Raw genomic sequence first — 11433 nt, 5'->3', positions numbered from 1 at the left:
ACCCAGATCTTTAAAGTTGTCTGAAGCAGTCTCTGTGCCATGGCCTTACTAACAGTTTTTAAATAATTTGTACTCTTACACCTGATAACATGCTGATTTTTTCATGGACTGAATTTTAATGGAAATACATTCATGCAATTACATGTTTCCCTTCCCATGGCCTCATAGGTGCTCAGTCATGCTGTGATGTCATTGCAGAATCCAGGTCCAATTTCTCTGGCCAAGAGGAGAGAGGACGAGGTGTCAGTAGGGAGCACACCACTGGTCAAACAGCCCTCCAATCAGGCCTCGGACTATGCCAGCAGCCCGGTCAAAACCAAGACAGTAACAGGTAGGTTCGCCAACCCGAAACTGTTCCATAGATATAATATTTATTAATATCACTGTGACATTGCACATCATACAATAACATTACGTTAAATCCGTAGAGCAGAGAGTTTACACACATAAAGGGAGTAGGATTGGTCCCAGGTTCAGTAAAAGATCTTCTCTGTGTTTTGTATAAAGATTAATATACAGATGAAAAGTGCAGTGACATTTACTTCTCCCTTGACATTTGCAATTACTGCCACTGTTTGTATGTTTAATGATATGGTCTTTCACTAGTGGAATAACAACACATTGCTGTATTTAACCTTGTTTCTATGCAATGATGCCATGTTACTATGTTGTTACATAACATACGACAACTTGCTGACAACTGAGTGAACCCGTTTCTCAGAGGACACCACATACCCAGGCATGTCCTCCTCTGTTTTTCCTCCTCTGGTAGTATTACTATGGCTCTGTGGGCTCTCGATGCCCAGAATCAATGAGTGACTTGGCTGTGTGGAGCCTTCCTCTATGCCAGTTTTCCAGTCACCACCAACCCACCCCACCCCCACCCCGTTCACAATGTTCAGTCCACATACACACGTACAAATCAAAAGAATATATGTATATTTTAACACACACATATGCAGGCAAGTTTTTACATGTACATACCTGTACATGTGACCCATGGACAATCACACAGACATGTAGCGTTGCTGTGGTCCTTCCTCAGAGCTTTTCCAGAATTTTCCAAGTCCATGCTGTCTCTAAGTAGGAAACTCTGAACACTTTGGATGGAGATGGACAAATTGGAGAAACAGAGGAGAGGAGGACAGAGATGAGGGAGGATAGATGCTGTTCCGCAACTTGTGAAGGATGTGACTGCTTGCTTTAGTGTCAGGAACACACTGTGAGACACACCAGCAAGTTATTGTTGATTGTAGTACAACAGGTCAGCACTGCATTCTCACACAATTTATCAAGTATATAAATGTGGTGCAAAAAGCCCTTGTAATGGTATTTTCATCAGTGTGAGGAATCTGTTTAGTGGACCTCAGGGATATTATATTGTATCCACACACACAGACACACAAACATACTGTACAGTACACATGTATTCTTACACTCCTACCTGAGAGAATGGCTGGAGCAGTCACTCCGTTTAGGAGCTGTCCATGACACAGCACAGAGCCTCACTGACTGTAGAAATGGTTTTCATTTAATACTCATGGTTATTTATAAACCTAATAGCCCACCTCTCATGTTCCTCTATAGATATTTAATGAATGTGATCCAATGGAATGTCTTGGCTAGCGTCATTTAACTGAATTAGTCACACAGTTTAAAAAATGAATAAATAAATACATTAAAAGGCCTTCCCAGTCTCTGTTGTTTGACTCTAACAGTGTTTAGGCTCCAGGTCCTCTAAACACTTTAACGGTTGAAACATTCTCTGCCAAAGCATCGCAGTGACGAGTCAGGGGAAATAAGCAAGTAGTTGTTTGTCTTTTTTTTTTTCTCTCTTTTTTAAGTTCCTGGGAAATGTGTTCCCAACAGGAGTGATAATTCCCTGTTTTGGGTGAAGTCATCCTGTAGCTGTAAATAACATTGCATGTGTATGACGTTCCCTCATGTCAAGTGTTTTGATAGGAAAAATGCTCCTTTGACATTTCAGAGTCTAAAAAAAGGCCATTAGAGTTCTTTCCTTACTTGCTTTAAAAGCTCACAGCTGAAAGGTCACGCCGCCTTTTCCTCCTGGTTTTCCCTCTGTTCCTTGTTTCATCCAATATGCACTAATGGCTTTTCCATACCACAGCATCTTTGCTTACTCACATCTCAGCAGTATATTCTCTCATTAGGGGTTGTCAGTAAAGAGTCACCTTGGCTTCAACACTGCACACAAAGCTACATCAGGCTGTAGCTTGTCAGCAACACTCAACTGAGTACACTGACTATCAATGTGCATGACCTCCTATCCGCCAGCTGTCCATCTCTGTGACTGGTCTTCCATCTTGCAGTTGAACTTTTTGTTTTCCTGTTTGTGAAGCTGTTTTTCCGTCTGGCTCGCCTTCTGTTTGTCTTTCCGTTAAGATTTTCAATTTTTTTCTTGCAGTCTTTTTTCTTTCTTAGTCATGCTGTTTGCATTTTTGTCATTCTGTCTACCATACGGATGTTTGTAAATGACTGAAAACAAAGGTATGCTGTATTTTAGAATTAATCAGTAACACACATGTTCCTACATTCACATACAGTGACAGTGTTGGCTTAGAACATTAAGTGGACAGCACATCTGGCCTGAAACTATGTGTATGAGTGTTTAGTGTTAGACATATTTGCATAGGGCATCTTATTGTTGGGCTGCATTAGTTACTGAGAAACATATACTGAGTCAGACTCGAGTTCCTTCTTATCCAAATATTTCTCTTTGAAGTGAAAACAAGACATCGGTAACTAGGCGCTGGTACTGTATTTTGTTAAAATCTAGCCCTCATTGCTCCTACTCCAACTCTACACACTGGAGTAGAGCTTGTAAGTAAATGAATAGCATCTTCTCTGGAAATTACTGCAGTGTTACAGGAGTAGATGTAATGAAACGTTACAAATTGTTTCCGTGAGCAATCAGAATAACTAAAGGCATTTAGACCTTGTGGTTTTAATTATGGTGAAACAATAAGCCTCCCTGCAGTCACAGGATCTTGATAAACTACAGCTCAACACTACAGAGAAGCTCACAGCATAGCAAGTACTCTGTTCCTTCATCCCATAACTCCAGTTTCACCTTATCCTTGTTACATAATAATGTATTCTTCCTGTAATTAACTATTTTTGTTTCTCTGTATGCAAAGACAATTTCATGTCATTGGCCATGAATGAAAAATGGGAACTGCTCTCATCTTCCAGAGTTGTTGGATTGTGGTGATACTCGATACACTGGGATTCATAAATTGAGATTCTGTTCTACCTCATTTCTCTTAATATTCCATTGTTCCTGTGATTAATTGGGGGATGATAAATGTAATGTTAAATCTTCATATTCCCTCAGGGTTGGCTGACCATGGTGGGGTACATACTTGATACACAGATACTTGATAGGTAGACTGATTTATCCTGATATTTACACAACGGGTGCTTTGGTTAATAGTTGTAAAGCTGGAAAGTTCTATTTGCAGAGGCAGCTCAGGTAAAAATCCACCCAAAAACAGAATTCACATGTGTTAACCCCTCAATAGTACACACTTTGACAAAAGTGTGAAACTTCAGAACCACGGTTTGCAATGGTTCAAGGTCATGGGAATAACATATGTGGATATGTGTTGTAAGGGTGGATTTTCCCTTGTAAAGCTTTCCCCCCAGTCATTTCACGAGAAGAGCTGCTGACATCTAACATGTTATGATTAGAATTAGGCTCTCTAAAGATGATTTATTAATTGCTTTACCATGTGTGGCGCACACTGTGAATAAGGAGCTGGATGTTTAAACAGGAGGGAGATGATGGGAGCTCACTCTGTTCTAGCTGTTATGTTAAAAGAAAAACACTGGCCAGGATCAGCTCTTCAGTCCAACATTGTTCTTAGTGTATCGTATTTTTCTGTGGTATTTATATTTTGTTGACGGTTAACTGAACATAAAATTGACTTCTGCTTTTTCTTGTCAGCAGGAGGCATTTCATGTCTAAAGCCATTTAAACATGGCAAGTCATCTGATGGATTTCTCAAAATCTATTTGTAATTACTGCGTGTTTATCCCAGGACATCTGATGTAGCTATTTAGCTTTGGATGAATCAATAAGCCATAATGATTTACTGAAGGGTAAATCTGATGTGAATGTAGTACAGGATTGACCGTTGTGTCTTGAGGCGTCTTGATCTCCTTAGCTTTGACAGAGCAAGATTTTCAAGCAAATTAATAGTTGCAATGAAAAATACATTGTGTTGTTGTAAGAAATGAATTGAATTGAATGTCCTTGAGTGGCCCAGCCAGAGCCCTGACTTGAATCCAATCAAAATCTCTGGAGAGACCTGAAAATGGTTGTCCACCAACTGTCCTGATCCAACCTGACAGAACTTGAGAGGATCTGCAAGGAAAATCCCCAAATCCAGGTGTGCAAAGCTTTTCGCGTCACACCCAAGAACACTTAAGGCTGTAATCACAGCCTGAATTCTTATGTCAATATGATATTTCAGTTTCTCCTTTTTAATAAATTTGCAAAAAAAAAAAAAAAGAATAAAAATGAACTGTTTTTTTCATAATGGGGTACTGAATGTAGGTTAATGAGTGAAAAAATGAATTTCTACAATTTTAGAAGCAACACAGAGAAAAGTGAGGGGTCTGAATAGTGTACTAGGTTTTGACTTGACTTGTTTCTTCTGTTTTGTAAATTATCATTTGGCACTTAACTCAATAGCTCTGAAGTGCTTGTTTTAAAGTGGCTCCAAATAAATGTCCAGTTATATGACAAGGTCAATTTTAGCTGCATGTTTACTGCCGGCATATATTTTCTCAGGGGACTCTAAGGGGGATTGTAATCACTGCAGCAGACGTTTTACTTTTCAGTCTTCAGTCATCTATCTAGGTAAACAGAGTAGAGATTTGCAGGTTGCTTGCCAGTTGGAGTCAACGTGTGTTTGAACTGCCATTCACAGGGATGCACTGGGAATAAACACATATGACTTGCTCAGGCGCAACAGGGGTGGCCAGCCAACTGGACTGCCACTGGTGCTGCTGCTCAGTTAACCTTCAGAAGAGGATTTCATGAGTTTCTTATAGGAACCATTACACTGGTATTTGTTGCAAATTAGGTAACGATAATGTATAACTCCAAAATTTAGCTTATGTAATTTACGCGGCTATTAATTTTTAAAAAGGTTGCTTTAGAAACTATCAATGGCACAAGACTGTTTTAACTGATTCCTCCTTGAGTCCACAACACAAAGATTTTGTGGTCCAGGATATATACTGTGCTGGGCCCAGCCACCACAAGACGCTGAAGCCCACACTGTATACACTACCTATGCATTAAAGTGCTCAATGCAAAAATATAACTTAATAGCTAACACAACTCCAAAGTATGGTTGTTTGAAATACTATTATGAGGTTAAATGACCTAATGTGCTGGATGTATGGAATATTGATATAGAGCGGTGTTTTGTTTCACCTGATTATAAGTTGGCGGGAGCAGTCTTTTTCTGTGCCTATTGATTATCATAGTTTTCCACTGGTGCTATTGATTTCCTCACAGAAATCACCTCGGGGAATTAATCGAATAAATCATAATCCACTGGAAGAAAATCATTTTCAGAGTTTTCAGCAGTTCAAAGCCTCCTCAGAACAATTGCACTAGCTAGATGTCCCTGCTTCCAATTGGCCATTTGAACACATGCCTGGCACTTTTATGATGTAAAGAGAGTGTTATGTTGTTTTGTTACCACATTCAGCCTAGCTACAGTTTCGTAGTAATCAAGGGGGACTTTCCTGTAGGCTTTTGGAAGGTGCCTGTTAATGTGTAGGCAAATGTACAGAGACACACAGAACCAGTTCACTGCAGATCATTTCCCCAGAAAGCACTGAGGGCATGGTGATATCATACTGGGGCGGTGGGGCTGCCCAGCTTGAATCTCAATGTCCATATCCACTCAACTCCATTTGGCAACAAAATATTTCACTCTGTCTCTCTTACTTTCTGGTTTTGGTCATTGCACATGTTAAATAAACAGCGTACACATTACAAGGCACCGCAGACTTTTAGAACCAGGATTGGCTGAACTGGACCAAAGCCAGTTCCAGTTGATGACAGAACCTTCGACTTTGAACACTGCGCATGATAAAAGATATTAAATATATTTTCATGTTACTAAACACACACAGCTTTGCAGTTAAGATTGGCTGTTCATCACATAAGGAATCATATTTCTCTGGTTGTTCTGATAGAATGGTGCATACTCTGTACACAATCTGTACAAACAGTCATATTTAAGCCTTGTCTAGGTGTTTTTGTGCAGTTTCTTTAAAATTCTCTCCTTCGTAGCGTATGATTGGTTTGCTTTGAGGATAGATGGTATTTTTGGTCATTTCATCAGGCTTTTTGTTACTGGTATATAATATTCTGATGGATAGACTATAGAGGCTGAGGTTTTTGACCTCATTTAAAAGAACTAATTACAAGACTTGTCATTTCATTCACATCATAGATTTGGTTTGAATGTTGCTTAGTAACATCATCACAGAAGTGTTAACAGTTGTTTTTGTGTCATTATCCTTTACAGGGGAGGCCATGGAACGACGACTTTGAAAACAAGTCATTCCTCCTCAGTTTGAGGTCCATTTCTGTCTGCCCGCACAATTACACCACAAATTGGTTCACATAAAACTAGCCTCTAAGTATTTTCTTTATTTGTCCCTAATGAATGTTCTTGTTGGCAGCAGCACCATGTTTCTGATTGAGAGCCTCCCAAGTCCCGAGCTTCTCATTGTTCTCTAACATCTACCAGAGTAATGATCTCATTGGCTTTTCTTTTCAGTTCTAAAATTAGCCGTTGGCGCTCTGAGGACATACCTCTTTTTCTGAGAAACCTATCCTCCGATCTGGCTGTAGTTCTTGAAGGTTGGAACGAGAACTGTTGTCTTTGTTTCTGTCTGCTAGTGGTCTGGATGATAAGATTAGTTGTGTTTTTCCTGTTTACTGGGAGGATCAGAAAGAGAGAAACTGAAGCATTTGCATTGGTCATGCTTTTAATCTGCAAGTTAGGTGGTGGTAGTTAGGTTTGTAGTGCTTATAAAAACGTTCCTGAACTGATGGCTTTTCTGTGATCTCAACCATAGTGCGTCAGGAAAAAAAAGTGAGGTGGAAACAGGAAAAAGGTCCAGGTTTCATGGTTGAGAGACATATAGTATATTCTGGAAAGACATAAATTAATATATTTTGAAGAAAGAAACAGCAGAGAGAAACTAATATATACATGCTTATACACATATATAAAAGAGAGAGAGAAAACTGATGAGAGGACTTCAGGCGGAACTACACAGTCATACATAACTATAGTCCAAGCCCTAGTAGCCTGATGGAAGTCAGGCAGGTTTTTATTGGCTGCTGTGAGCTTTTCAGAAGGGGATAATATTTTCATTGTGGAGTTATTTATATAGTTTAATTTTTCTGGTAAAGTCAATAATTTATCAAGGTAATGATGGTTGGAGCAGGGAAAGAAAACAAGAAAAAAGGAGGAATAATGAGATAGCCGCCCCCCCCCTCCTCTCTGAGAGGACTGATTGTAGGGTACTCTACTTGTCTTTGGCCTTTACATTCAGATGAGTCTATAGAACCTCTCACTGACTTCCAAGACGGACAGAACAGTCAGTGGGGAACAGATTTGTCCATATGTATCCCTTTTCTGCTTTCATGAATGATAAGGGTATTAGGACTTTATGGATGTTGGCTGTGGTTTTTGAGGTTGAAGTGAGAGGAGCAGAGGGGGAAGTTGGGGTTGAGTTGTGGTTCATCAGACACAGCGTGGGTTATTGTGCAGGCTGGAGGGGGTTTAGTTCAGATGACAGGAACAGGAGGGGATTGGAAACTGGGTTGAGACATTTCAAAGGGTCTCGGTGTCACTAAGAGAAGATGTGCCTTTTTGTTGTCATTCTTTACGTGTTGTGTCATGTTCTCACTGGCAGAAGAGCTCTTCTCTTTTCTTCTCCTCGCCTCTATTCTCCTCCATTATCTCCTTGTCTATCCTCTCTTCGTATTTACTGAATAAAGCTTAGATTGGATAGCGATGTTGTGTACGATCTCTCTCAACTCTGATAATGATTATGAAAGTGATAACAATTGCAATGACAAACGTGTGTGATCCTTTTCTTGCTTCTTGCCAGACACAGAGTCCATCTGCAGATGCTTGAAAGTCTTCCCTCACAATTACTTTGACTAGTTAGGGGACTTCCTAAAGCGCAGCTGGCAGAAAGATACCTGCAGCGTGTATGTGGATGTAGTATGTGTGGAGAAGTAGAAAGAGAGTTAGTAGATAAAGAGTAGATAAATATTAGTAGACAAAGCTCTTCCCCGTCATCTACAACCACCTCCTCACCCTCATGGCTCACCCATTCCAGTCAAGCCAATCGCTTTTTAACGATGGCCTCAGAAACACTGAACAAATGGAAGCACGTAAATATTATTAACCTTATCGTTATCAACCTTTATTTAGACAGGGAAATCCGTTGAGACCAAGGTCTCATTTTCAATGGCGCCATGGTTACATGCAAAGAATTTGATTCATAAAAACAATATAAAACAGTCCAACATTCGTTCAATATATTTAAATAAACACAGACTTGCATCCAAAACAAATAGGCAGGCACGTTTATTAAAGAGCCCCATTGCTTCCTCTGCATGCAGCTGTAGTAGAATATACAACACTTGATCTCACTGTAAACCATTTGTAATAGGGAATATTCCAGAATGATAGCAGGCTGCATGGGGAAATGATCTGAGATCCCTGACTGAGGCTGTTGATATGGTTGAGTCGCTGAACTACTCAGGATGTATGGATGCTTTTTGCCATCGTTTTTGTCAAGACTTGAATCCGTAGTAGAAACTTCTCTGGCGCTGTTGTGGTGTTAGCGTTGGTGGTGTGAGTTGTATCAGAGTGACTCAGAGTGTTCATGTGTGTGTTCAATTGTGAAATGCACATTTGTGCACGCATGTGTGATTTACATTCACCACACCACATGCCCTCACACATTTTACAGTCATGTTACTCTGCTGTGGCGGTGTTGTGTTGTACATCATGAAATGAGGCAACACTGATTTGTTTCTCGCCTTAAAGTCAGCATGTTGTAACGGGGCTGGTCTCTGCGTTTTCTCTGATCACTTGACACATGCTCAGGCTGGGGGCTTCAAAGTCCCTGGCATTTCACTTGCTGGGAGATGTGATGGAGCTGTTAAAGAGGATGAATAATCACCATCAGAACACTAGAATTTTTATAGGGGACTGGACCCACAGCTTCACACACCAGCTGAACACTGAGAGAGAAAGACAGAGGGAGTGGCTGGAGAGAGTGAGAACAAAATAGGGGAGGAAAGGAGAGGGAGAGGGAAAAGGGTGTATGGTCAGAGTTTGGCCAATAAGATATTAGCCTAATGGCCTAACACAGGGTGAAAATAAGGACATGGCTGAGATGGCACGAGGCAGGGGGAATAACCCCACTTTAAGAGGACTCTCAGGACTTGTTAGGCCTGGGCAGGTTTAAGAGCTTTGGGCGCTCCTGTCATATTTCTCTTTCATTTGAATTTAGACCTCTTGTGTTCTCTCTGTCTTTCTCATTCTTTGTCCCTGCCTGCCTCTGTCTTTCTCCCAATCCCCTCCCTGCAGAAATGGCAGGCGCCAAGTCACTATAACAAGATATGGCAGTTTCATTCCAAATAATGACCCCAGGATTAACAAACAGAGTCCTGGAATGGTATTTAAAACAAAACGGAGAGCTGCATGCAGGCTGGTCTTGCATTGTTACTGCCTATTCTGTGCTTTAGCACACTCTCTGATTGGTCTAACAGACTTTCTCTGGGGAAGGACTTTCACAGTCTGGCCTACCCCCAGTACCACCTTTGAGGCTTGGCCAAAAAGTAATATATTCAAGAAGAGTGATGGGTTCCTCTAGAATGAGGACTAAGAATACATTTTTGAAGGTAATGTTGATTTCAGGTGAGTAAGCAGGAAAGAAGGGTCAGCGTATTATAATGAATGTAATAGTAGTTTTCCTACCTGCTCATGGCTCAATTTCAGACACTGTGTTGACAAGTGTGTGCCCACATGTACATTAATGTTCACTGCATGTTGTGCATTGTGAAATTACATTTATGAGAGTGCATGATGCACAGTGGCTTCAGAAAGCATTCTGAGCTCTTCTCTTTCTAACCATTTTATTGTGTTGTAGATTTGAATAAAAAAACATACATGTTTGCCCAGCTATCTACACTCAATATGCCACAATGACAAAGTGATAACATGTTTTTAATTTTTTTTTTGTAAATCTCTTATAATAATCAAAAACTAATTCCTTTACAAAAGTAATCAGACCTGTAATTTCAGTATTTTGTAGAGGCCCCTTTGGCAGCAATTACAGCTTTGAGTCTTCTTGGATAAGTCTCTAAAAGCTTTGCACACCTGGAACTGGGCAGTTTATACAGTTCTTACTGGCAGATCCTCTCAAGCTCCTCTCATAGTCTCAGGTCGCACCCCTGTAGGGATGGTTTTAGTCTGGTGATGAGCAGTGCCTGGTGTTTGCCAGAAATAGTGTTTGGGATTCTGTCCAAAAGGTTCAGTATTTGTCTCATCAGACCAGAGAATCTTTTAATTCCTTTAAATGCTGTTTGGCAAACCCCAAGCAGGCTGTCCTATGCCCTTTACTCAAGAGTAGCCTCTGTCTAGCCACTGTACCATAAAGGCCTGATTGATCCAAAGCTATGTTAGAGTGACCATTGGGTTCTCGGTCACCTCCCTGATCAAGGCCCTTCTTGCCCAGTAACTCAGTTTGGCTGGACAGCCAGCTCAAGGAAGAGTCCAGGTGGTTCTCCAGACTTCTTCCATTTCAAAATTGTTGTGGCTGCTGCGCTCCTCGGAACATTCAAAGCTTTAAAAATTATTTTATACCCTTACTCTGATCAATGTCGCACTTCACATCATGGAGGTCTATGGATGGTCTACTTTTTTTCTCAGGGTTTATGGCTTGGTTTTTGTCCTAACATGCAGTGTGAATTGTGGGACCTTACACAGATATGTGCTTTTCTAAACTATGTCCAATCAATTCAGTTTGCCACAGGTAGACTCCAGTCGAGTCCTAGACGCATCTCAAGAAACATTAAAGCAAACAGGCCACAATTTTTAGGGCCACAGCTAGCGGTCTGAATACTTTTGTAAATGAGAGATTTAAGTTTTTTTTTTTTTTTTTTTTTAATTTGCATAAATTTCTTGAAACCTGTTTTCACCTTGACATAATAGGTTATTTAGTGTAGGCATTATGGCAATTTTTAAAAGCATTTTAAGCCACTGTATGTTGCACACCACATATATTCTCATGTAACTGTGCATATTTGTTATTGTGCATCAAAGGAATCATAGTAGTTATTTTTAAATG

The 11433-nt window shown here is 40.3% G+C and overlaps 1 protein-coding gene across 3 annotated transcripts in view; it reads left to right on the top strand.

The window, feature by feature from the left end:
* The window catches only part of vps13b (vacuolar protein sorting 13 homolog B), a 322674-nt gene that overhangs the window by 134659 nt on the left and 176582 nt on the right, over positions 1-11433 (top strand). For all 3 annotated transcript variants that reach the window (XM_087177216.1, XM_087177217.1, XM_023418652.2), the window contains exon 21: positions 199-331. In XM_087177216.1, the coding sequence (XP_087033342.1) occupies positions 199-331 (133 nt within the window). The remainder of the gene's footprint in view (positions 1-198; positions 332-11433) is intronic.

The sequence above is a fragment of the Seriola lalandi genome, unplaced genomic scaffold (genome assembly GCF_002814215.2).
Source record: "Seriola lalandi dorsalis isolate HSWRI2012SDOR001 ecotype SW California unplaced genomic scaffold, Sedor1 jcf7180002054583, whole genome shotgun sequence".
In the NCBI taxonomy this organism is placed as follows: Eukaryota; Metazoa; Chordata; class Actinopteri; order Carangiformes; family Carangidae; genus Seriola; species Seriola lalandi.
This window is presented reverse-complemented; position numbering and strand designations above follow the sequence as displayed.